Below are 27,482 nucleotides of genomic sequence, written 5' to 3'. Positions count from 1 at the left end.
TCTGTTAACAAGTGCCTCATATCAAAGTGTTTTCAAGTGAGCAAAAAAGGCATGAAAATTCGTGCATTCTAGTTATCCCCATTCACTGTGCTGGGAAGGTCTGTGGGCAAAGACAGACTCCCTGAAGCCACTGGAGAAATACACCTTCCCGTCAAAGAATTTGCAGCTGCTGTTCAGGCACTGTATTTAAAGAAAAGCCCCACCATCACTGTGTTTAAAAATCGAATGTTGGTTGTGTGTGTTTGGCTCTGAATACGTATTTGATCATCTACCTGCTCTAAAAAACAGCTTGGAGAAGGGCAGAAAAAAGATGGAGAAAGACGAAGAGAGAGAGAATGAGAACTTTTGTTCTAGTATTTTAAATTAAGGTTCTCCATTCTTAGGGTTTGGTTTCAACCAGAACACAGAGACTGTAGTATTTTTCCAGGCCCTTCACCTGCAGCAATCCATCTTTAGTTTAAAAATAACAAAAAAAAAGCTAAATTAGTTTCACAAAGGGATCCCAGTTTAGCTGTTTTAATTAAAAGTGCCAATGCAGCGTGGGAAAAAACAATCAAAACAACAGAGAAAAAAACATACCAGGTCTTAAGCACCATTCATTACAGTCCTGGATCCAACAGAAAGTTATTTATATTTAATAAGTGAAAATATAAGATTTTTTTTTAATCCTTCCATTTGATTTTTCTCACTTACTTACTATTAACTTCTTTCCTGCCATTAAAATAAGGTGACAGAGGATACTGCTTTGAATGTTATAAGGACACAGCTGAGCTGTGGCTTACCAACAAAAAACTAGATTATTTAGCTTCTAATGTCACTCATAGTTAACAGTATCAATATTAAAACAAGGCATACGCTCACTGAATTTCTATAACCACCAGCACCTCTCAATATCCAGCACCTTTTGAAGTGAAAAATGAATGGTTATAGTGTTTGCACTTACTTGGCACCGTTTATGAAAAAATATCAAAACACTTTCACAAACAGTAATTAAGCCTCACAACTCACCTGGGAGATACATAAGCACAGTTATACCCATTTTACAGATTGAGAAACTGAGGCACAGAGCAGTTATGTGACTTGACCAAAATCACGTGTACCAAGTCATTAATAGAGTGGGAAACTGAACCACACCCCCAAACCCTGACTTCTTGTCTTCTATTTTATTTTGGCCCTTTGATGATGGTAGGCTATGGTACATGTTGGTAAACACCAATGCAGTTTTCACTAGTGCCTACTAACAGAGAAAGCCAGACTCACACCAGCATCAGTGGGTTCATAAGCCCATTAAGGGTTACCATACAGTAAAAGAGAAACTATAGTACACTGGGAACATACACACACTGATGTGCACACTTCCAGATGCACACATCAATACACACAGCAAAACAAAACCTGCACACAGCTAAACCTATTTAAGTCTCCATGATCAACATGCTTTTCTTCATATCTGCTTATTTTAAAAAATTATCACGCATAGCGTTTGAGAGTTAACAGTAACATTTCATACTACCACAGGGTTGTGATATGCAAATTTAAAATATTTTAAACAAACATGTACCTTTACAGAAAAAATCCTATTACATAAGCAATATTTGCATAGAATTATACAAGTAAATCATATAATATTTAAGCAGCAGCAACTTATGCTGAAATTCAGAACTAGATTAAGTTTACTTGTGGCAAAGAGATCAATATACAATAAGTACAGAGAAAAACCAATATTGTCCCCACTCTATTAACTAGAGGCAAATGACTCCAGATTATACTACTTTACAACGTTCTTTTATTACATGTGTACATCCTCAAAGATTTATAGAAATATTTAACAAAATAATACAATAAGTTAGAATAACAGTGAATTGTTGTCCTGATGCAGTATGTCCTTTTCCACAACTTTGAGCAGTTTTTCTCTTCAAGCAGTTCTGGAAATACAGTTTTCCATCTTTAGCCTCTTCTTTGCTTCATTTATTACCCTTTACAAATACAGAGGAAAAAAAATACAAACATTCATTAAAGTTCAAGAAAAAGAAACAAATCAAGCTAATCCAACACTCATTTCATGAATCTTGTGGTTACAGTTAGCAGTCAGGCAATGTGGACTCTTTTTCCATCAGTCATTGACTTCTTGGTAAAGAAATCCTGATGCCAATTAAAAACATGTGGATGCCTTGATTTCTGAATGCCACAAATTCAGTCAAAACCAATGGACACTTCAAAGAGAAAAAAGCTGTATCTGATACTGGACACAGATAAGATTCTCATATTAGCCTGCTGTTCAGCTTGGAAAATCTGAGCCCAAACATTTCCTTATTCTAAGGATACTATTACTTACCATATTCCTAGACTTTGAGTATAAATGCATTCAGGTTTATTTGCACTTTGAGATGTTTGGAGAGAAGTTTTATAAATCAGAAGGTGATTTTATCAGGAATCATCAAAAAATTTCCATCAAAATTCTGCACATATATGTGTGTGTATGTGTGCATGTGTGTGTGTGTAAAATATTTCCGCAACCAAAATAAAACGGCTTGCTTTGGTCAAACTAGTGTCTGCCACTGAAAAGCTGTGAAAAGCAGAGCAAGAAAATAGGGACCAAGAGCTAAGTAAGGATTTAACACTTCTGTTTTTTCCCCCAAATGAGGAAAAAAAAAAAGGAGTTAAAATAATGAAATCGGTTTTCAACCACAAGCCCCAAAAAGCTTTAGGGGTAAAAAACTCAATTTATTCCTCCCCTTCAAAGCATTCCCCATAAAATTAATGGATTTTTTTTCAAGAAAACAAACAGCTTCAGTCTTCCCCAAACGTCTAAAATATCCCGTCTGTTCTGAACAGCACTACATCCTGTAACTTTCTATTGCTAGCCTAAGGAGAGATAATGATTTAAGTTTCAAATCGCACAAATTCTTCGATGAACCAGCAGAATATTATTTCACAGGAACATATTAAATGCCCTGTTAATTCAGCTTTGACCTATATGAATCTGTGATAGCCACTGCAACTGCCCCTGGCAAAACAGAGTGCTTGGCCCAGGGACTCCTCCAATCTGGGAGCTTGCTGGGCAGATCTCCGAATACAGCGCCACATCCCCAAAGCGCAGGGGACGCCCCACAATGCAACACCGCACTAGGCAAGGTGGAGTTTTCCCATCTCTCTCACTCAGCCCATCTCCCAGAGGGATTCAGTCCTCACTATGGACTTCAAATTCTTTTGATGAATTTTATTCGAAAAAGGACAATTCTTGAAGTAACTGGCAATTTTACACTTTCACTGTCATTGCTGTGTGATGTTTTAGAAGATAGCCTGATTCAGTGATCAGAGCATGGGGAAACAACTGAAAGTTCGCTTTCCTAAGGTTTAGGGTCTTGACTATACTTTTCGCCTGGCTATATATCCCTCGAGATCATGAATTCCACCAGGGCATGATCACTGCAGCCCAGGCTACCTACCAATCTTGACCTCTCCAATAAGTTCCTCTGCGTTGGTGAGCAAAAGGCCCAGTAATGCATCTCCTCTGGTTGGGCTTTCTGTCACCTGGATTAGGAAGTTATCCTCAATGCACTCCAAGAGTCTCCTAGACTGCTTGCAGCTTGCTGTGCCACTTTTCCAGTGGATGTCAGGGTGGTTGAAGTCCCCCAGCAGGATCAGAGCCTGCAAGTGTGATGCTTCCTGTAGTTGAAGCAAGAATGCTTCATCAATAGGCTCCCCTTGATCAGGCGGCCTGTAGTAAACACCAGCCATGAGGTTTCCTTTGTTGGCTTGGTCTCTAATTTTCACCCATAAGCTCTCGACCTGTGTACTGCTGTTTTTCAAAGACAGCTTTGTGCAATCAATCCATTTTTTTTTTTACATAGAGGGCAAACACACACCCCCCCCACACACACCACCCCTCCTTCCTTGCCTGGCCTTCCTGAACAGTTTATAGCTATCGATTGCAGTGCTCCAATCATGTGATTCATCCCACCAAGTTTCAGTGACAGCAATCAGATCATAGCTTTCCAGCTGCACAGTGGCTTCCAGCTCCTCCTGTTTGTTACCCACGCTGCGTGCATTGGTATAGAGACACTTCAGTTGGACTGTCGACTGTCTCGCCATTTTGGCAGAACCTTTTTGGAGGGTTGGGGGGCATTCCTCACTACTCCGGTAGGTGCACTCATCCACCCTGTTGCTTGTGAGTACACAAGTGTCACGGCTTTGGACCCCATCCCCCAAGTTCCTTAGTTTAAAGCGCGATTCACTAAGTCAGCCAATCTGCCAGCGAAAATTCTCCTGCCTCTTCTAGATAGGTGGATCCCATCTCTCCCCAATAGGCCGTATTCATCGAAGAACATCCCATGACCATAGAAGCCAAAGCCCTGGCGACGACACCGGCCACGAAGCCAGGTGTTGATCTGCATGATGCGTTGACTTCTGCCCGCACCCCTATCCCTGACTCGCAAGACAGAGGAGGAGATCACTTGGGCCCCTGCCCCCTTCACCTGTGCCCCCAGGGCTCTGAAGTCCTGCTTGATCTTGCCCAGGTTTTGCTTTACCGTGTCATTGGTGCCCACATGGAAAAGAAGTAGGGGATAGTAGCCTGTGCTTTTAACCAGTTGTGGCAGTCTCTCTGTGACATCCCGGATCTTGGCTCCTGGCAAGCAGCAAACTTCCCTTGACTGTATATCAGGCCAGCAGATGTGTGTGCCTTGGTGCCTCTCAGCAGAGAGTCGCCTACTACTAGCACTTGCCGCTTCCTTTTGCAGTTTTTAGTGTGTGCAACTGGTGCGGTTTCTCCCTGTGAATCTTGTTCATTGGCTTCACCCACTGCCAAGACTTCGTATCTGTTGCTGGTTGGTACATACGAGGAAATGGGGGGGAAGTGATATCCTGTTGCCACGAGTCACCAGAGACCATGGCGCCTCCTTCTCCAAGGTGCTGTCTGTTTGCTGTTGACGTTCTTTGTCTGGTAGTCCTTGGAGGTCAGTGCCACGGGGCCCTAGTATTTCTTCTTGCAAAGTCTTGAATAATACTCTGTCTATTTCTTGTTCCCCCTCCCTAATACAGTGTAACCTGCTGACTTCCTCCTGCAGCTCCTCCACCTGCTGCCTGAGTGACTCCACCAGAGCACACCTTGCACAGGTGGAGCTTGCACCCTCCTCCACCCAGGAGTGTGGGGTACAGACTTTACAGCCCTCCACCTGGACAGCAGCTTCCCTGATAGGCAGCTCTGTCTGGGTGGCTGCCTCCACTCGTCCCAGGCTAGCCTGGCTAGGTAGGTGGTTCCCAGCTGCTGCGGAGTGCAGCCCTTGCCGGGTCTCTGCCACCATGCTTCCGATGATCCCAAAGCACTGCCTAATAAGCCCTTCTAATTCCCTGGAGACCTCAAGCTGCTGGGTAGGTTTGCACAGCCAACAGCTAGCTGGGGCGACCATCGGGGCTGCAGCCGAAGCCTGTGGGTGAGCAGAGCAGGCAGCATCCTGACAACTGGTAGAGTGCGCCGCCCTTTTCACGCGCCCTTCCACGCAAACTTCCGCACTGCTCCTCTCAGATGACGCTCCCTGTTTGCACGCCCTGTTTGTGGCGCTCCTGGTCGCTGGAGCTCCCTAGGGGCTGGTTATATGCAGCTTCCCAAGGTTTGAACTGGCTGCAGGGACAGCCGGCACCACCTGGCATCTACGTGTTGTAGATGAGGTACAGAGTTGGGCATATATAGTGCTGCTAGCTAGTATGCTATGTAGTTGGGCGTAGTATAGTGCTGCTAGGTTTGAAGTAGAAAACGTTGCAAAAACATTCATCTTGAGTGAAATAGGAATGTAAAAAAAGCAGCACACGACTTACTAGTGTTACTTTATACTGGTCCTGTTGAATACACTGTAAACTTTCCATCAGTTGAGTGCTTACTGTGTATAATATCTGATAGTGTGGATCCTCAGACCTGTGAGGAGAAATGCACTGTATCAGTGGACACTTCTGTGTAAAGTGACAGAAAGACCTGATCCGCTAGTAAATGCTACCATGGATGTGACTGTGTGAGTGAGCAAAAGTTGCAAGTCCTTGGTCTGTTCCAAGTGTATTCAGGAAAACCTGAATCAGTATTGGCTAGTTTTACAGCAAACTTCCCATGACAGTCATGGAAGCTATGCCCTCGTGAGAGTGACAAGAATAGCCCTATAATTTTTACACCTGAAGTGTTTTTACCATAAAATGAATTCTTTGCATGTGGAAACAAGCAAACTGAGAAACAAATGAAAAGCCTACTGGTGCAGGCAGGCATTGTTTCCAAAATTATTACTATGGCTCTGACTCTGTAATCAATGCTTACTCTGGTCATGTGGCTTCAGCAGTGGCTATATGGTATGACTGCAGGATCAGACTTTGTCTTGAAGTCTAGCCAGCTATAGAGATACTTTAATGGACTGTAAATTGAAGTAATTAACTGGTGAAGAACTGCATACTAAGAGAGAGGCTGTTTGAAAGGCTGTATGTCTCTCTCTAATGAAATGGATTTCATTGTTTTACAGGCATTTTTAACTGCCGTAGGAGACAAGAACCGTAGGGCTGTCCTTGCATTGGAACATATGTTTGCACCAGTGTTGGATGGAGCTGTGTCCACTCTGTTTGGAGTGTTAATGCTCGTAGGATCGGAGTTTGATTTTATTGTCAGGTAAAGCATTTGTGTGTCTTGACTTTTTTTTTTTTAATAAAAATAAGTATGCTTTTAATATTTAGTCATTTCAGTGTATCTGTAATTTTATTACTGTGTATGGTGTGTCAAGCATGCTTACGTCATGGTCCTGTTTTCCCTATGTTTTATTAACTCCTTGTCACGTGCTAGACATAGTAGTATTTTCATTGCTGGTATTAAAATCTGTTCCAGGAAAATCTGACTCCCAGCATGAAAGGAAACAAAAATGGCCCTCTTTAGCAAAGTTTGCTAATTCTGGAATTAAGTCAGTTTGAAGCAGCTAGTGTTGTCCAATATTAGCTGGATTTTACCTTTAACCTTCCAGATATAGGTCTTCCAGATTTTTCATATGCACAACGATTTGCCTGGAAAGGACACATGGAGCTACAAACATGCTGCAATTACACTGCAACTGATGCTCTCTGGGCCTTCTCCTGCTATCTTTATATGAGGTTTACAGCAATTTATAAATGGGTGAGGAAAAAAGCCCTGTTTGGGAGCTAGGGAACCATAAGTATGAACACAGAACTTCATATTAAAATTTTGTAAAGCAAAGTCCGAAGGCTTTTCTGTTTAGAACTACAGGCACAGTTTCTTGTGGATTTAATTAAGAATGTGAATTTGTCGAGTATGAGAGGAGAGCAAGTTTTTCTTTTGAGGGGAATTAGAGAAGTACAGTGAAACAATAAAACAGAACTGAGGTAGAACTGGGCCAATAAAAATGCTCTGAAAGATGACTTAACTGCTTAGGTAAACATAAACTGGATAGGTGATCAGACTTAGCTGACATCCATTTGACAACAACAACAACAAAATGTCGGAGGCAGGAACTGAGAGAATGATTGCTAAATCTCATCAGGATTTTTTGTTTATGTATGTAAGAGATTTGCAGAAAGCAGGGAGTAGGAGGTTTACACTTAGGTCTAAATACATTAAACCTACATGGGGATTATTACTATACAGATATTGCATGCCCTGAAATAGAACTTGTATTTTTTTCAGGTCAGTATATTTTATTTTATTTTATTGGTGGTGAAGAAATAAGGTAGAATTATTCTTTTAGGACCTGATCTTGTAAGGAATGGAACACACTGACATATAGGTTGCTCATAGATTTAGCCTAAATTTACAGGGGTGTATTTGCTGTGCTACTTTCCTACTTAACAGACAAAAGATTTGGCAAGCATATTTTTGTATCATAGCAAACAGAAGACTGTAGCAGCCCTTCATTCAAAATTTGGAGTGGATATTCTCTTAGTATATAAAACGAGCATTTCAACTTTTCAGCTTCTTTTATTTTACTTTTTTGCCCATCAGTTTCTTGTTTTCTAACACAATCCGACTTTAGTTCACCTTGTTTAAAAAATAAAATAAAATAAAACAAACCAAAATAAATTAAAATAAAATAAACTATTAGAGCCTGAGCATTGTTATAGTGGGTGAAGACGACCCCAAACTTCCAGAAAGGGATAGATTAGTCCAACAGTGTGGAATATTAAGTAAATTAACAGACACTGTATACACCAAGTGGTCAGAGCTATAATCTTCTTGTTTATCCTAATGTTAGATGGATGAGATGCAAATGTTTTAATGCCTGTTGCTGATCTCTGTCCCAGTATAAAGTTCTGGTGGTTTATCTTAGCGGAGTAGATTGGTTCACCGATTTTTGCTAATGCAGATCAGGAATTCCAAAATGTTTACAGCAGCAGGGTATTTGTAGTTTTACAGGAGTCTGATATATTTGATCAGATGTAGAAACATGGAGGCAGTAAAGTTTGTTGCCAGCTATGTTGCTAGCTGGAAGCTATGTCAATGCATATGGATGACAGGGAGGTGATTCGAGACAGCCAACATGGCTTCACCAAGGGCAAGTCCTGCCTGACTAATCTGGTGGCCTTCTACAATGGAGTGACTGCCTTGGTGGGTAAGGGAAGAGCAACTGATGTCATCTATCTTGACTTCTGTAAGGCCTTTGACATGGTCCCCCACAACATCCTTGTCGCTAACTTGGAGAGATATGGGTTTGATGGATGGACTGTTCGATCAATAAGGAATTGGCTGGATGGCCGCATCCCAAGAGTTACAGTCAATGGCTCAATGTCCAAATGGAGATCAGTAACAAGCGGTGTCCCTTAAGGGTCTGTATTGGGACCAGTACTATTCAATATCTTTATTGACATAGATAGTGCGATTGAGTGCACCCTCAGCAAGTTTGCAGATGACACCAAGCTGAGTGGTGCAGCTGATATGCTTGAGGGAAGGGGTGCCATCCAGAGGGACCTTGACAGGCTTGAGGAGTGGGCCCATGCGAACCTCATGAAGTTCAACAAGGCCAAGTGCAAGGTCCTGCACCTGGGTCAGGGCAATCCCCAATATCAATACAGTCTGGGGAATGAATGGATTGAGAGCAGCCCTGCTGGAGTCCCCAGCACAAGACAGACATGGATGTGTTAGAGCAGGTCCAGAGGAGGGCCACGAAAATGGTCAGAGGGCTGGAACACCTCTCCTATGAAGAAAGGCTGAGAGTTGGGGTTGTTCAGCCTGGAGAAGAGAAGGCTCCGGGGAGACCTTATTGCGGCCTTTCAGTACTTAAAGGGGGCTTATAAGAAAGATGGAGACAGACTTTTCACCAGGGCCTGTAGTGACAGAGCAAGGGGCAACAGTTTTAAACTGAAAGAGGGTAGATTTGGATTGGACATAAGGAAGAAATGCTTTACTGTGAGGGTGGTGAGACACTGGAACAGGTTGCCCAGGGAAGTTGTGGATGCCCCAGCCCTGGAAGTGTTCAAGGTCAGGTTGGAATGGTCTTTGAGCAACCTGATCTAGTGAAAGATGTCCCTGCCCATGGCAGGGGGGTTGGACTAGATGATCTTTAAAGGTCCCTTCCAACCCAAACCATTCTGTGATTCTATGATTCTATGATCTATCAACAGGAAATGCAATGACACTGCTTTGGATGGGCTACATAACATCTGTGCTTCATTTTCCTCTTCTGGTAAACTGGGATCATAATATGTACTCACCCACTTTGCAAGGCTCTTGGAGTAATTTATGTTTGGATCATCGTAACTTCTTAGCACTGGAAAGCACTATCTTATCCTACCTAACTTCTAGTGCAAAATGTACTATATTCATGGTCAGCAGATTCCAGATGATCAGGGACTAAGAAGTAAACCTATGTGAAGGAAAGGTACTTTAGATAATTCTTATCTTTCCCCTTTCTCCTGATCACAGCATTACCCAAGACAGGCAAATCTACTGGCTACAGGAGACATATCTACCTTATTCTGAGTTGTTGCCAGGTATCCTTTCTTCACATTCAACATCTTGCAGTTCTTTAACTTGGCTGGATGGCCGCGTCCAAAGAGGCAGTAAAGTTTGTTGCCAGCTAATGACAGCAGAGCCATTAGTAGCAAATTCGCCCTCAGTTCTTCTCCTACCCCTTCTCCTCCAGGAATTTACCCAAGACTGAGTTCCTGAAATTATTAGTTATAATGCAGCCTTAAATTTAGTTGAGCTCAAGCTGTGCTGAATGCCAACTAGCAAGGCTAGTTTTTACTGACAGGTTTACCTTGGTGTTCATGAAGGATCCCAGACCTTATCCCTCAGTGGTGGGAAAGGACAAACAGTTGTGCACTTTCCTCTTCTTCCATAGTACTTCATCCTTTATGTTTGAATTGGCTGATGCAAAACAACAGTATTCAGAGGTGTTAAATTGTTCAACAAAAGATTAGCCTGCAATGCAATTCTGCTATTCTGGAGTGCTATTACTCAGTTGGATGCTGAAGCTTACTATAGAATGGGCAGCATTTTCTTTGCAGAAAGCTGGTTCCTTTGTTGTAAAAAGGCTGCAATTTGTGCTGTTTGGTAAAACTGGAACTCACAGAATTCTAGGTGGAAAGTTGTGATTAATGAATGGCAGGGGAAAGCCTTACCTTATGCTGGAGTTTTAATTAGAGATTCCACTGTAAGATGCAGAAGTATTTCACACTGGATTAGCTGCTGGGAGAAGTGGGCTTCTTTCCCTTCTAGGCTAAATTGTTTAACTTCTACACCCTTCACTTCATTTGTTTTCTTCTGCTGGGTTTTCGCTAATGGGGGCCCCTTTTCATTGTATTTGTGCTTTCAATCCATTCAGCCATTCACTGCACATTCCATATTTTTGTATTTGTGTAACACATTCATAAATAACATTACATGCTGCCAGATTCTGGGAAATTAACAAATTGAATTTTCTTTCTTTCTTTTATCAACTAATACTTTGGGTTGTGTGATGTACATTCTCTAATCCAAAGGGTAAAAAAACAAAAACAAAAAACCTGTATATAAAGAGATATAATTATTTAGTACAATATTAGTAATATTTGAGATTTAATTTAGTATATGTATTTTTTAATATATTTAGCAGTAGTATGTAATCCCTTATTTCTAACAATATTTGTGCTGCTTCTCTTCCCCCTCCCACCCCCTTTAAACCCTACTTCAGGTATTTTTTTGCTGTTTTGGCAATCTTAACCATTTTGGGAGTTCTCAATGGATTGGTGCTGCTTCCTGTTCTTCTTTCACTCTTTGGACCATACCCTGAGGTCAGTAAAACTAATAGTGAACAGAAGAAATGATAATATTATCTCTCCCCCTGCAACCAACCCCCTTCTCTAGAAACTCTTTATTTTTAAAATTCTCTTGGAATTTTTAAATTTTTACTTTAAGTTTCTTGCTCTAGTTTTAATTTAAATCTTTATTAAAGTTTATGTTTGTTATTTATTTGATATTCTTCTACTTTCTTATACTTTTAAAGTACGTTTTTTAATAAGTATTGTTTTAGATGCTGCAATCAACAAGCTAGATACAAATGTAGGTATTAGGTAAGCTTTTAAAAGCAGAATGTCATATGCAAATATAAAACCAGGCTTTCCCCCAAGACTTTGCAAAAGACAGCTTCTTTTGTACACACACCTTCTCCTTTCCCACTCCACTGCCTCTGTTGCTTTCCTCAATATTTAACTCATCAGACCACCAAGGAGGCCTGCATGGACCAACATTACACCAGTGGTGGTCCACAGACCACACCCTGATAACCATGGCCAGAAGTTTGCCAAAAGGTGCTCCCCCACCCCCCAGTCCAGTCATCCCTCCCTGTGGTACCCTTTTGGCTCAAGCAAAGATCTTGGTGGGTGGAAGGCTCCACCTGGATGTTGAGGACTTTACAGTATAAAGCCCAAGTCCAGCAAAAAAGGATTCATAGCTACCAAATTTGTATTTGATATTCATTGCCTACACTTCAGTTAACACAATTATTGTGTTATGTATGGATATCTTTATCATGCATTAGTAGAATCAGTAATGCTATGCTGCATGTTTATATATATGTGTGTGTGTGTGCATGTGTATAAAAATCAAACACAAGGTACATATACAGTGCTAGTAATATATGAGATGTATTTATTTTGGGTCTTAGTATTTGTGGTGGGTTAACTTTGGCTAACAGCAAAATGCCCACTCAGCCGCTCACTCACTCCCCCTCCTCAGCAGGACAAGGGATAAAAAAGCTCGCGGGTCGAGATAAAGACAGGGAGATTGCTTACCAATTACTGTTTTGGGCAAAACAGACTCAACTTGGGAAAAATTAATTGAATTTATTGCCAATTAATATAGATTCAGGTAGTGAGAAACAAAAACAAACATTAAAACTACACCTTTCCTCCCCCCTTTCCCATGCCCAACTTTACTCCTTCACTCCAGACTCTATCCCCACCCAAGTGGCACAGGGGAAGATGGGAGATGGGGATTACAGTCAGTACATAGTAGTTTCTCTCTGCTGCTTCTCCCCTCTCACACTTTTCACAGAATCACAGAATCACAGAATCGTATAGGGTGGAAAAGACCTTTAAGATCATCGAGTCCAACCGTAAACCTAACACTACCAAGACCACCACTATACCATGTCCCTAAGCACCTCATCCAAACGTCTTTTAAATACTTCCAGGGATGGCGACTCAACCACTTCCCTGGGCAGCCTGTTCCAATGCTTGACGCTCCGATGTGGGCTCTCCCACAGGCTGCAGTCCTTCAGGAAAAAAATAACTGCTCCAGCATAGGTCTTCCACAGGCTGCAATGAATATCTGCTCTGGTGCCATGGAGCACTTCCTCTTCCTTCTCTGACCTTGGTGTTCCCTCTGCTGTTTTCCTCTCTCTGTCTGGCGATTTCTGCCCTTTCTTAGATATGTTTTCACAGAGGCACCACCAGCTTCACTGATTGGCTCGGCTGTGGCCTGCAGCAGGGCTGTTGTGGAGCTGGCTGGATTTGGCTCTGTCCAGCACAGGGCAGCCCCTCACCTCTTCCCACAGAGGCCACCCCTGAAGACCCCCCTCCTGCTACCAAAACCTTGCCACGTACACCCAATACAGTATTAATAAAACAGTTTTGACAAAAGTGCATAATCTCTTATATTCCTAACAATATACATGGCCTGTCCCTTATTCAAACAATATATATGTATGTATGTATGTGCATATATTGCAATTATGTGTGTCCATCTCTCTTTGCAACTAGACACTGAACCATACTATACATACACATTTGAGATGATTTATGAAATCATGCTTAATGTATGCTGAGGGGGGAGGCAAGTCCAGGAATTATTTGTATATTTATAAGTGTAAGTGTGCATGTTCATGAACATATATGCACTTGCTGAGACAATGATACATAGAGGAATATGTATAATCCTATTTGCATACATGTCCAGAGATGGAGATCATGTGTCTTTTTCTTTCATGCATTTTTTCAGTGTAATACAGGTGTTGATCAGAAAACTAGTGCTAAGGTTCTCATGGCATGGAAAGGTGTATTTGGCTAAAGAATATTTCTATCAAGTGCTAATAATAATAAGGGTAATGCTAATTGAATGATACTGAATGCTTGTAATTTTCATTATCATTGTCATTATCAGGTTTCTCCAGCCAGTGGACGAAACAGATTACCTACTCCATCTTCTGAGACACCCCCCAGCATTGTGAGGTTTGCACTGCCACCCAGGCACATAAATAATGGGTCAGATTCCTCTGATTCTGAGTACAGCTCTCAAACTGCAGTGTCAAGCATCAGTGAAGAGCTCCATCAGTATGAGGCTACTCAAGGCTCTGGGGCACCAGTCCATCAAGTAATAGTGGAAGCCACTGAGAATCCTGTCTTTGCAAGATCCACTGTAAGTAGCTCACATATTGACTGGAGGGAGGGCAAGAATATTTTTTCTTTGGTTGGGTTTTTTTAATTTAAATCTATTTCTGTGGGAAGACTGTAATATTTCTTTCATGTTTCTGGCTGATTATGCTTTGTGACTGTGCCAAAATTTGGAGCACTTGTAGACAGGACATGAAGGCTTTCCTTTAGAATCAAGTTGGGGGTAAAATTATGGTACCAAAGCTGAGGCCTTCAGCATGTGTAATTGCTGTTATATCATATTAGCACCAGCCACAAGAGAGAGCTCTCAGTCTATTCAATGACTGTTCTGGGTGACCTCCAGGAAAGAAAGTGGGGAGAGGTTTAAAAGATCCAAACCTCTTCCACACAGCTCTCTGTGTGTCACCATCTCATATACCTCTTCTCTGGACAGATCACTTGGGGATAAAGATTGATAGAGCCCAGAAAAAAAGAAGTTTCAGGGTTGTATCAAATCTTGGGTCTGTTCCATCTTGCTACTGGGTTGGCATAACTGCGATTTCAAAGGAAAGTGAAAAAGCTTCATCTCCTGCTCCCCATGATGCTGCATGCTGAGCTGCAATGTGGATCACTTTTTGTTCAGCAGAGGCCTAAAAATAGGTACAAGCACAGCCACATGTGAAGTTGGTCATGGTTTATTGACTGATGTGGCCGCTGTGCTTCACGCTTTTTAAAGAAATCCAGAAACAGATTCTACAGTCTGTACAAACTACCCCACTAACATCCTGTGTATGTACCCTGGGTGGAGCCTTTTCCAAATGCCTGCAATTCTGCTTGTTGAACCAGTTAAGATCAAGTGCTTGCTCTATCCATCCCTTTGAAAAGATGGAGCAGTATGTAGGAAGTACATATATTTTCAGCTGTAGTCCTGTGTTTATCTGAAGTTATGCTTTCCAGGTTTTAACAACTTCAGACAAAAAATGTCTGGAAAAATCAACAGTTCTAAGACTCCAGAACACTGCCTTTATAGAGTTAGAACCAGGACAATACCATTATAAATGTTGTTCCTGGGATAAAATATAAAAAAGTGTAGTATTTGTTTGCCTTGCTTTGTCAGAGACATAACCATGTGTCTCCCTTTCAGGTAGTTCAGCCAGAGACAAGGTATCAGTCGAGTCCCAAATTGCAATCGAATCCAGAGGCTGGCACTCAGCAGGCACAGCATCAGGGCAGACAACCAAAATGGGAAACAAGGGAAGGGCTGCAACCACCTCCTTACTGCCCTCACAGGGACGCTTTTGAAATTTCTGCTGAACGGCATTCAGGACCTAGCAACAGGGGTTGCTTAGGCCACAAGGCTCGTTCTCATAACATGAGAAGCCTGGTGTTTGGTGCCATGAGTGCCTCAGGACCAGCCTACTGCCAGCCTATCACTACTGTGACTGCCTCAGCTTCAGTGACTGTTGCTGTCCACCCTGTTGTGCACAACCACAACTCTTGGGGAGGGAGCTTTCTGTCCTACAAGGGATACTATGAAGCTGACCATGGGCCATTTGAGGACCCCCATGTGCCTTTTGATGTGGTTCTTCTTTCAAGAAGAAATTCTAAAGTAGAAGTTAAAGAACTGCAAGATGTTGAATGTGAAGAAAGGATACCTGGCAACAACTCAGAATAAGGTAGATATGTCTCCTGTAGCCAGTAGATTTGCCTGTCTTGGGTAATGCTGTGATCAGGAGAAAGGGGAAAGATAAGAATTATCTAAAGTACCTTTCCTTCACATAGGTTTACTTCTTAGTCCCTGATCATCTGGAATCTGCTGACCATGAATATAGTACATTTTGCACTAGAAGTTAGGTAGGATAAGATAGTGCTTTCCAGTGCTAAGAAGTTACGATGATCCAAACATAAATTACTCCAAGAGCCTTGCAAAGTGGGTGAGTACATATTATGATCCCAGTTTACCAGAAGAGGAAAATGAAGCACAGATGTTATGTAGCCCATCCAAAGCAGTGTCATTGCATTTCCTGTTGATAGATCATAGAATCATAGAATCACAGAATGGTTTGGGTTGGAAGGGACCTTTAAAGATCATCTAGTCCAACCCCCCTGCCATGGGCAGGGACATCTTTCACTAGATCAGGTTGCTCAAAGACCATTCCAACCTGACCTTGAACACTTCCAGGGCTGGGGCATCCACAACTTCCCTGGGCAACCTGTTCCAGTGTCTCACCACCCTCACAGTAAAGCATTTCTTCCTTATGTCCAATCCAAATCTACCCTCTTTCAGTTTAAAACTGTTGCCCCTTGCTCTGTCACTACAGGCCCTGGTGAAAAGTCTGTCTCCATCTTTCTTATAAGCCCCCTTTAAGTACTGAAAGGCCGCAATAAGGTCTCCCCGGAGCCTTCTCTTCTCCAGGCTGAACAACCCCAACTCTCAGCCTTTCTTCATAGGAGAGGTGTTCCAGCCCTCTGACCATTTTCGTGGCCCTCCTCTGGACCTGCTCTAACACATCCATGTCTGTCTTGTGCTGGGGACTCCAGCAGGGCTGCTCTCAATCCATTCATTCCCCAGACTGTATTGATATTGGGGATTGCCCTGACCCAGGTGCAGGACCTTGCACTTGGCCTTGTTGAACTTCATGAGGTTCGCATGGGCCCACTCCTCAAGCCTGTCAAGGTCCCTCTGGATGGCACCCCTTCCCTCAAGCATATCAGCTGCACCACTCAGCTTGGTGTCATCTGCAAACTTGCTGAGGGTGCACTCAATCGCACTATCTATGTCAATAAAGATATTGAATAGTACTGGTCCCAATACAGACCCTTAAGGGACACCGCTTGTTACTGATCTCCATTTGGACATTGAGCCATTGACTGTAACTCTTGGGATGCGGCCATCCAGCCAATTCCTTATTGATCGAACAGTCCATCCATCAAACCCATATCTCTCCAAGTTAGCGACAAGGATGTTGTGGGGGACCATGTCAAAGGCCTTACAGAAGTCAAGATAGATGACATCAGTTGCTCTTCCCTTACCCACCAAGGCAGTCACTCCATTGTAGAAGGCCACCAGATTAGTCAGGCAGGACTTGCCCTTGGTGAAGCCATGTTGGCTGTCTCGAATCACCTCCCTGTCATCCATATGCATTGACATAGCTTCCAGCTAGCAACATAGCTGGCAACAAACTTTACTGCCTCCATGTTTCTACATCTGATCAAATATATCAGACTCCTGTAAAACTACAAATACCCTGCTGCTGTAAACATTTTGGAATTCCTGATCTGCATTAGCAAAAATCGGTGAACCAATCTACTCCGCTAAGATAAACCACCAGAACTTTATACTGGGACAGAGATCAGCAACAGGCATTAAAACATTTGCATCTCATCCATCTAACATTAGGATAAACAAGAAGATTATAGCTCTGACCACTTGGTGTATACAGTGTCTGTTAATTTACTTAATATTCCACACTGTTGGACTAATCTATCCCTTTCTGGAAGTTTGGGGTCGTCTTCACCCACTATAACAATGCTCAGGCTCTAATAGTTTATTTTATTTTAATTTATTTTGGTTTGTTTTATTTTATTTTATTTTTTAAACAAGGTGAACTAAAGTCGGATTGTGTTAGAAAACAAGAAACTGATGGGCAAAAAAGTAAAATAAAAGAAGCTGAAAAGTTGAAATGCTCGTTTTATATACTAAGAGAATATCCACTCCAAATTTTGAATGAAGGGCTGCTACAGTCTTCTGTTTGCTATGATACAAAAATATGCTTGCCAAATCTTTTGTCTGTTAAGTAGGAAAGTAGCACAGCAAATACACCCCTGTAAATTTAGGCTAAATCTATGAGCAACCTATATGTCAGTGTGTTCCATTCCTTACAAGATCAGGTCCTAAAAGAATAATTCTACCTTATTTCTTCACCACCAATAAAATAAAATAAAATATACTGACCTGAAAAAAATACAAGTTCTATTTCAGGGCATGCAATATCTGTATAGTAATAATCCCCATGTAGGTTTAATGTATTTAGACCTAAGTGTAAACCTCCTACTCCCTGCTTTCTGCAAATCTCTTACATACATAAACAAAAAATCCTGATGAGATTTAGCAATCATTCTCTCAGTTCCTGCCTCCGACATTTTGTTGTTGTTGTTGTCAAATGGATGTCAGCTAAGTCTGATCACCTATCCAGTTTATGTTTACCTAAGCAGTTAAGTCATCTTTCAGAGCATTTTTATTGGCCCAGTTCTACCTCAGTTCTGTTTTATTGTTTCACTGTACTTCTCTAATTCCCCTCAAAAGAAAAACTTGCTCTCCTCTCATACTCGACAAATTCACATTCTTAATTAAATCCACAAGAAACTGTGCCTGTAGTTCTAAACAGAAAAGCCTTCGGACTTTGCTTTACAAAATTTTAATATGAAGTTCTGTGTTCATACTTATGGTTCCCTAGCTCCCAAACAGGGCTTTTTTCCTCACCCATTTATAAATTGCTGTAAACCTCATATAAAGATAGCAGGAGAAGGCCCAGAGAGCATCAGTTGCAGTGTAATTGCAGCATGTTTGTAGCTCCATGTGTCCTTTCCAGGCAAATCGTTGTGCATATGAAAAATCTGGAAGACCTATATCTGGAAGGTTAAAGGTAAAATCCAGCTAATATTGGACAACACTAGCTGCTTCAAACTGACTTAATTCCAGAATTAGCAAACTTTGCTAAAGAGGGCCATTTTTGTTTCCTTTCATGCTGGGAGTCAGATTTTCCTGGAACAGATTTTAATACCAGCAATGAAAATACTACTATGTCTAGCACGTGACAAGGAGTTAATAAAACATAGGGAAAACAGGACCATGACGTAAGCATGCTTGACACACCATACACAGTAATAAAATTACAGATACACTGAAATGACTAAATATTAAAAGCATACTTATTTTTATTAAAAAAAAAAAAGTCAAGACACACAAATGCTTTACCTGACAATAAAATCAAACTCCGATCCTACGAGCATTAACACTCCAAACAGAGTGGACACAGCTCCATCCAACACTGGTGCAAACATATGTTCCAATGCAAGGACAGCCCTACGGTTCTTGTCTCCTACGGCAGTTAAAAATGCCTGTAAAACAATGAAATCCATTTCATTAGAGAGAGACATACAGCCTTTCAAACAGCCTCTCTCTTAGTATGCAGTTCTTCACCAGTTAATTACTTCAATTTACAGTCCATTAAAGTATCTCTATAGCTGGCTAGACTTCAAGACAAAGTCTGATCCTGCAGTCATACCATATAGCCACTGCTGAAGCCACATGACCAGAGTAAGCATTGATTACAGAGTCAGAGCCATAGTAATAATTTTGGAAACAATGCCTGCCTGCACCAGTAGGCTTTTCATTTGTTTCTCAGTTTGCTTGTTTCCACATGCAAAGAATTCATTTTATGGTAAAAACACTTCAGGTGTAAAAATTATAGGGCTATTCTTGTCACTCTCACGAGGGCATAGCTTCCATGACTGTCATGGGAAGTTTGCTGTAAAACTAGCCAATACTGATTCAGGTTTTCCTGAATACACTTGGAACAGACCAAGGACTTGCAACTTTTGCTCACTCACACAGTCACATCCATGGTAGCATTTACTAGCGGATCAGGTCTTTCTGTCACTTTACACAGAAGTGTCCACTGATACAGTGCATTTCTCCTCACAGGTCTGAGGATCCACACTATCAGATATTATACACAGTAAGCACTCAACTGATGGAAAGTTTACAGTGTATTCAACAGGACCAGTATAAAGTAACACTAGTAAGTCGTGTGCTGCTTTTTTTACATTCCTATTTCACTCAAGATGAATGTTTTTGCAACGTTTTCTACTTCAAACCTAGCAGCACTATACTACGCCCAACTACATAGCATACTAGCTAGCAGCACTATATATGCCCAACTCTGTACCTCATCTACAACACGTAGATGCCAGGTGGTGCCGGCTGTCCCTGCAGCCAGTTCAAACCTTGGGAAGCTGCATATAACCAGCCCCTAGGGAGCTCCAGCGACCAGGAGCGCCACAAACAGGGCGTGCAAACAGGGAGCGTCATCTGAGAGGAGCAGTGCGGAAGTTTGCGTGGAAGGGCGCGTGAAAAGGGCGGCGCACTCTACCAGTTGTCAGGATGCTGCCTGCTCTGCTCACCCACAGGCTTCGGCTGCAGCCCCGATGGTCGCCCCAGCTAGCTGTTGGCTGTGCAAACCTACCCAGCAGCTTGAGGTCTCCAGGGAATTAGAAGGGCTTATTAGGCAGTGCTTTGGGATCATCGGAAGCATGGTGGCAGAGACCCGGCAAGGGCTGCACTCCGCAGCAGCTGGGAACCACCTACCTAGCCAGGCTAGCCTGGGACGAGTGGAGGCAGCCACCCAGACAGAGCTGCCTATCAGGGAAGCTGCTGTCCAGGTGGAGGGCTGTAAAGTCTGTACCCCACACTCCTGGGTGGAGGAGGGTGCAAGCTCCACCTGTGCAAGGTGTGCTCTGGTGGAGTCACTCAGGCAGCAGGTGGAGGAGCTGCAGGAGGAAGTCAGCAGGTTACACTGTATTAGGGAGGGGGAACAAGAAATAGACAGAGTATTATTCAAGACTTTGCAAGAAGAAATACTAGGGCCCCGTGGCACTGACCTCCAAGGACTACCAGACAAAGAACGTCAACAGCAAACAGACAGCACCTTGGAGAAGGAGGCGCCATGGTCTCTGGTGACTCGTGGCAACAGGATATCACTTCCCCCCCATTTCCTCGTATGTACCAACCAGCAACAGATACGAAGTCTTGGCAGTGGGTGAAGCCAATGAACAAGATTCACAGGGAGAAACCGCACCAGTTGCACACACTAAAAACTGCAAAAGGAAGCGGCAAGTGCTAGTAGTAGGCGACTCTCTGCTGAGAGGCACCAAGGCACACACATCTGCTGGCCTGATATACAGTCAAGGGAAGTTTGCTGCTTGCCAGGAGCCAAGATCCGGGATGTCACAGAGAGACTGCCACAACTGGTTAAAAGCACAGGCTACTATCCCCTACTTCTTTTCCATGTGGGCACCAATGACACGGTAAAGCAAAACCTGGGCAAGATCAAGCAGGACTTCAGAGCCCTGGGGGCACAGGTGAAGGGGGCAGGGGCCCAAGTGATCTCCTCCTCTGTCTTGCGAGTCAGGGATAGGGGTGCGGGCAGAAGTCAACGCATCATGCAGATCAACACCTGGCTTCGTGGCCGGTGTCGTCGCCAGGGCTTTGGCTTCTATGGTCATGGGATGTTCTTCGATGAATACGGCCTATTGGGGAGAGATGGGATCCACCTATCTAGAAGAGGCAGGAGAATTTTCGCTGGCAGATTGGCTGACTTAGTGAATCGCGCTTTAAACTAAGGAACTTGGGGGATGGGGTCCAAAGCCGTGACACTTGTGTACTCACAAGCAACAGGGTGGATGAGTGCACCTACCGGAGTAGTGAGGAATGCCCCCCAACCCTCCAAAAAGGTTCTGCCAAAATGGCGAGACAGTCGACAGTCCAACTGAAGTGTCTCTATACCAATGCACGCAGCGTGGGTAACAAACAGGAGGAGCTGGAAGCCACTGTGCAGCTGGAAAGCTATGATCTGATTGCTGTCACTGAAACTTGGTGGGATGAATCACATGATTGGAGCACTGCAATCGATAGCTATAAACTGTTCAGGAAGGCCAGGCAAGGAAGGAGGGGTGGTGTGTGTGGGGGGGGTGTGTGTTTGCCCTCTATGTAAAAAAAAAAATGGATTGATTGCACAAAGCTGTCTTTGAAAAACAGCAGTACACAGGTCGAGAGCTTATGGGTGAAAATTAGAGACCAAGCCAACAAAGGAAACCTCATGGCTGGTGTTTACTACAGGCCGCCTGATCAAGGGGAGCCTATTGATGAAGCATTCTTGCTTCAACTACAGGAAGCATCACACTTGCAGGCTCTGATCCTGCTGGGGGACTTCAACCACCCTGACATCCACTGGAAAAGTGGCACAGCAAGCTGCAAGCAGTCTAGGAGACTCTTGGAGTGCATTGAGGATAACTTCCTAATCCAGGTGACAGAAAGCCCAACCAGAGGAGATGCATTACTGGGCCTTTTGCTCACCAACGCAGAGGAACTTATTGGAGAGGTCAAGATTGGTAGGTAGCCTGGGCTGCAGTGATCATGCCCTGGTGGAATTCATGATCTCGAGGGATATATAGCCAGGCGAAAAGTATAGTCAAGACCCTAAACCTTAGGAAAGCGAACTTTCAGTTGTTTCCCCATGCTCTGATCACTGAATCAGGCTATCTTCTAAAACATCACACAGCAATGACAGTGAAAGTGTAAAATTGCCAGTTACTTCAAGAATTGTCCTTTTTCGAATAAAATTCATCAAAAGAATTTGAAGTCCATAGTGAGGACTGAATCCCTCTGGGAGATGGGCTGAGTGAGAGAGATGGGAAAACTCCACCTTGCCTAGTGCGGTGTTGCATTGTGGGGCGTCCCCTGCGCTTTGGGGATGTGGCGCTGTATTCGGAGATCTGCCCAGCAAGCTCCCAGATTGGAGGAGTCCCTGGGCCAAGCACTCTGTTTTGCCAGGGGCAGTTGCAGTGGCTATCACAGATTCATATAGGTCAAAGCTGAATTAACAGGGCATTTAATATGTTCCTGTGAAATAATATTCTGCTGGTTCATCGAAGAATTTGTGCGATTTGAAACTTAAATCATTATCTCTCCTTAGGCTAGCAATAGAAAGTTACAGGATGTAGTGCTGTTCAGAACAGACGGGATATTTTAGACGTTTGGGGAAGACTGAAGCTGTTTGTTTTCTTGAAAAAAAATCCATTAATTTTATGGGGAATGCTTTGAAGGGGAGGAATAAATTGAGTTTTTTACCCCTAAAGCTTTTTGGGGCTTGTGGTTGAAAACCGATTTCATTATTTTAACTCCTTTTTTTTTTTCCTCATTTGGGGGAAAAAACAGAAGTGTTAAATCCTTACTTAGCTCTTGGTCCCTATTTTCTTGCTCTGCTTTTCACAGCTTTTCAGTGGCAGACACTAGTTTGACCAAAGCAAGCCGTTTTATTTTGGTTGCGGAAATATTTTACACACACACACATGCACACATACACACACATATATGTGCAGAATTTTGATGGAAATTTTTTGATGATTCCTGATAAAATCACCTTCTGATTTATAAAACTTCTCTCCAAACATCTCAAAGTGCAAATAAACCTGAATGCATTTATACTCAAAGTCTAGGAATATGGTAAGTAATAGTATCCTTAGAATAAGGAAATGTTTGGGCTCAGATTTTCCAAGCTGAACAGCAGGCTAATATGAGAATCTTATCTGTGTCCAGTATCAGATACAGCTTTTTTCTCTTTGAAGTGTCCATTGGTTTTGACTGAATTTGTGGCATTCAGAAATCAAGGCATCCACATGTTTTTAATTGGCATCAGGATTTCTTTACCAAGAAGTCAATGACTGATGGAAAAAGAGTCCACATTGCCTGACTGCTAACTGTAACCACAAGATTCATGAAATGAGTGTTGGATTAGCTTGATTTGTTTCTTTTTCTTGAACTTTAATGAATGTTTGTATTTTTTTTCCTCTGTATTTGTAAAGGGTAATAAATGAAGCAAAGAAGAGGCTAAAGATGGAAAACTGTATTTCCAGAACTGCTTGAAGAGAAAAACTGCTCAAAGTTGTGGAAAAGGACATACTGCATCAGGACAACAATTCACTGTTATTCTAACTTATTGTATTATTTTGTTAAATATTTCTATAAATCTTTGAGGATGTACACATGTAATAAAAGAACGTTGTAAAGTAGTATAATCTGGAGTCATTTGCCTCTAGTTAATAGAGTGGGGACAATATTGGTTTTTCTCTGTACTTATTGTATATTGATCTCTTTGCCACAAGTAAACTTAATCTAGTTCTGAATTTCAGCATAAGTTGCTGCTGCTTAAATATTATATGATTTACTTGTATAATTCTATGCAAATATTGCTTATGTAATAGGATTTTTTCTGTAAAGGTACATGTTTGTTTAAAATATTTTAAATTTGCATATCACAACCCTGTGGTAGTATGAAATGTTACTGTTAACTCTCAAACGCTATGCGTGATAATTTTTTAAAATAAGCAGATATGAAGAAAAGCATGTTGATCATGGAGACTTAAATAGGTTTAGCTGTGTGCAGGTTTTGTTTTGCTGTGTGTATTGATGTGTGCATCTGGAAGTGTGCACATCAGTGTGTGTATGTTCCCAGTGTACTATAGTTTCTCTTTTACTGTATGGTAACCCTTAATGGGCTTATGAACCCACTGATGCTGGTGTGAGTCTGGCTTTCTCTGTTAGTAGGCACTAGTGAAAACTGCATTGGTGTTTACCAACATGTACCATAGCCTACCATCATCAAAGGGCCAAAATAAAATAGAAGACAAGAAGTCAGGGTTTGGGGGTGTGGTTCAGTTTCCCACTCTATTAATGACTTGGTACACGTGATTTTGGTCAAGTCACATAACTGCTCTGTGCCTCAGTTTCTCAATCTGTAAAATGGGTATAACTGTGCTTATGTATCTCCCAGGTGAGTTGTGAGGCTTAATTACTGTTTGTGAAAGTGTTTTGATATTTTTTCATAAACGGTGCCAAGTAAGTGCAAACACTATAACCATTCATTTTTCACTTCAAAAGGTGCTGGATATTGAGAGGTGCTGGTGGTTATAGAAATTCAGTGAGCGTATGCCTTGTTTTAATATTGATACTGTTAACTATGAGTGACATTAGAAGCTAAATAATCTAGTTTTTTGTTGGTAAGCCACAGCTCAGCTGTGTCCTTATAACATTCAAAGCAGTATCCTCTGTCACCTTATTTTAATGGCAGGAAAGAAGTTAATAGTAAGTAAGTGAGAAAAATCAAATGGAAGGATTAAAAAAAAATCTTATATTTTCACTTATTAAATATAAATAACTTTCTGTTGGATCCAGGACTGTAATGAATGGTGCTTAAGACCTGGTATGTTTTTTTCTCTGTTGTTTTGATTGTTTTTTCCCACGCTGCATTGGCACTTTTAATTAAAACAGCTAAACTGGGATCCCTTTGTGAAACTAATTTAGCTTTTTTTTTGTTATTTTTAAACTAAAGATGGATTGCTGCAGGTGAAGGGCCTGGAAAAATACTACAGTCTCTGTGTTCTGGTTGAAACCAAACCCTAAGAATGGAGAACCTTAATTTAAAATACTAGAACAAAAGTTCTCATTCTCTCTCTCTTCGTCTTTCTCCATCTTTTTTCTGCCCTTCTCCAAGCTGTTTTTTAGAGCAGGTAGATGATCAAATACGTATTCAGAGCCAAACACACACAACCAACATTCGATTTTTAAACACAGTGATGGTGGGGCTTTTCTTTAAATACAGTGCCTGAACAGCAGCTGCAAATTCTTTGACGGGAAGGTGTATTTCTCCAGTGGCTTCAGGGAGTCTGTCTTTGCCCACAGACCTTCCCAGCACAGTGAATGGGGATAACTAGAATGCACGAATTTTCATGCCTTTTTTGCTCACTTGAAAACACTTTGATATGAGGCACTTGTTAACAGATCTCCAATGTGAACACTTGAAAGACGGTGAGAGCCTGACATTGTTCCCGTGATACATAAGCTACTGTTTCGATGCATGCTAGGGGATAATGTTGTAATTGCCTACTGGTCCAGTTCACTGTCTAACATGAAAACTCTTAATGACAAAAAAATGAGGGGCCCCAATTTAGTACTAGCAGCATAGTGACCTCAGGTCATAAAAACTCTGCAGCAAAACTGTATGATACTAATTGGAAGCTACCTTCAACTGCCAAGTGTGTGTGCTCCTATGTCAGAGGTCAGCAGAGCTCCCACTGACACTGCTGGTGCATCCCACAGGCACATGCTCCCTTTCTCCCTCCTCTTCCTCTGAGGTGACAACAGGGGCAAGGAAGAGCTGTGATGTCTCCCATCTGCCCCTGCCCGATTCCTTGTTCTGCATGTTATGTGCCAGTGACCCGTCTGCTGCTTCATGCTCCTATAGTCACATTGGCAAAGGGAGAACTTGATGGCTGGCAACATTTATTTTGGTTTGGTTTGGGGTTTTTTAAAACCTTTTTTAACTGTGGGTGATATTTATATTTTTGTATCATAAGAATGTTTTCTTACAGTATTTGTCATGCCAGTTTATACCAAGCAAAATGCAGGGATTTTATTTCTATTGGAAACACTATTACAGCTATGTTTTTCCTTTTTAATGTATTTTTATTTGTATAGAGTGCTTACTAATGCTAAATAGGAAAGAGTATATAACACATTAAAGACTCATCATAGCTTTTAGCATAAGGAGTTAAAAGGAAAAAATATTCAAACTGGGTCTCATTACCTGTCTATTTTGGTAGGAGTGGGTTTGTGTCATTTCAGTTACAAAGATAAAATGATGCCATATAATTTATTTATGTGAAAATTTATTTTTGTAGTGTACATAGTAGTCATCAAGTCTTTTGACAGAAGTATATTTTTTAAAGAGTTTATATGCAATGATGATAGCATTATGTTTTAGAACACTGCTGAAATGTGATTATGGTGCATACTTTTCCTTGAAAACCCCATGGCAGAAAAGAAAGTGTTAAACAGTGTTAAGAGAGAGAGTGTGAATATTCATACAATTCTGGACTGTGTTTTAGTTACCATTTGTGATCTAGTGTGGTTCTCATTTTAAACCTTGAAAGGAAATTGTACAAACTCTCTAAATACTAATGTTCAAACACTGATAGAAATTCTAACATGAATAAAAATATTATAACTTATTGGTTATGGATTTTGTTGTTTATAGAATGGGGTTTTTTTTATGTACTGGTCAACTATGCGGATACAATCATGCAATTATACTGATTGGTATAGAGTAGCAATCATCCTTCAGGGCGCATGCTATATTATTGGTAAGTCTGCTACATGCTGTAGTCAAATAGTTGTTGTATCATATGTCAGTTTGCACTTTCATAATCAGAGTTGAGCCTAAATCCAACTTGAAACATAAAGTCTTATTTCTTAGTTCAGCAAACTCAACCCCAAATCTGGAACCTCCATAATTTGGAGCACAAATTTGAGATTTTTGGAAGATTGAGATTTGGCCTATTTTGGAGAAGGAGCAAATTCTAAAATCATAGATAAATTGTAAAATGTAGGTGCTTGTCTGTTGATTCTGTTGCCCTTTTTATGTCTCTGGGGGATAGGTATAGGGCTGGATTATACATTTCATTCTCTTTCTGAATGAAGCATTTTGTGTAAACATTTAGCACTTGGGTAAGGCAGTTTATCATACAGGTTACTTCTGCTTAGAGGTGGGTATACATTTTTTGCCTGTTTCCTTCTCTGTGGTTGTTCCTTAAATTGGATTAGAGAAATAGTCTATTTTTTCTTACTTTGTGGAACAAAAAAAAAAATCTGACTTCTGAAAACTATAGAGTCTAAGAAGGGAGGGTCTTGACAAAACCTCTTCCAGGAAATGTGCTAGCAACTGCAAGCCAGCGTGCAGTTCCCCCATGTTTGGGAAAGAGGAGGGACTATTGCAGGTACCAGTGTTGTAAGTAGCAACACTTCTATCAGAAGTCAC

General features: G+C 41.7%; 1 protein-coding gene and 1 long non-coding RNA gene across 11 annotated transcripts in view; one reads left to right on the top strand and one right to left on the bottom strand.

The window, feature by feature from the left end:
- Positions 1-24,760, top strand: part of LOC142403049 (protein patched homolog 1-like) — a 102,960-nt gene extending 78,200 nt beyond the window's left edge. For 6 of the 9 annotated variants that reach the window (XM_075489174.1, XM_075489173.1, XM_075489171.1 and 3 more), the window contains 5 exons: positions 6,501-6,643; positions 11,151-11,250; positions 13,619-13,873; positions 14,972-15,503; positions 23,473-24,760. In XM_075489174.1, coding sequence (XP_075345289.1) covers positions 6,501-6,643; positions 11,151-11,250; positions 13,619-13,873; positions 14,972-15,502 — 1,029 coding nt within the window. In that variant the 3' untranslated portion in view covers position 15,503; positions 23,473-24,760. Of the gene's footprint in view, positions 1-6,500; positions 6,644-11,150; positions 11,251-13,618; positions 13,874-14,971; positions 15,504-15,609; positions 15,961-19,534; positions 19,632-23,472 lie in introns of those variants that run through there. The other 3 variants (XR_012773577.1, XM_075489170.1, XM_075489176.1) reach the window with 3 other exon arrangements.
- Positions 689-10,008, bottom strand: LOC142403060 (uncharacterized). Of its 2 annotated transcripts, none has more exons than XR_012773584.1 (2): positions 9,946-10,008; positions 689-1,976 (listed from the first exon to the last, which is right to left on the bottom strand). It is a non-coding gene; the product is annotated as an uncharacterized LOC142403060 (long non-coding RNA). The 2 variants fall into 2 exon arrangements; XR_012773583.1 differs by lacking the exon at positions 9,946-10,008 and adding an exon at positions 5,818-6,436.
- Positions 24,761-27,482: the final 2,722 nt, after the last annotated feature.

This window comes from Mycteria americana, assembly GCF_035582795.1.
Source record: "Mycteria americana isolate JAX WOST 10 ecotype Jacksonville Zoo and Gardens chromosome W unlocalized genomic scaffold, USCA_MyAme_1.0 Scaffold_32, whole genome shotgun sequence".
NCBI lineage: Eukaryota > Metazoa > Chordata > Aves > Ciconiiformes > Ciconiidae > Mycteria > Mycteria americana.
Note: the sequence above shows the minus strand (reverse complement) of the source record. Positions and strands in the feature narration are given on the sequence as shown.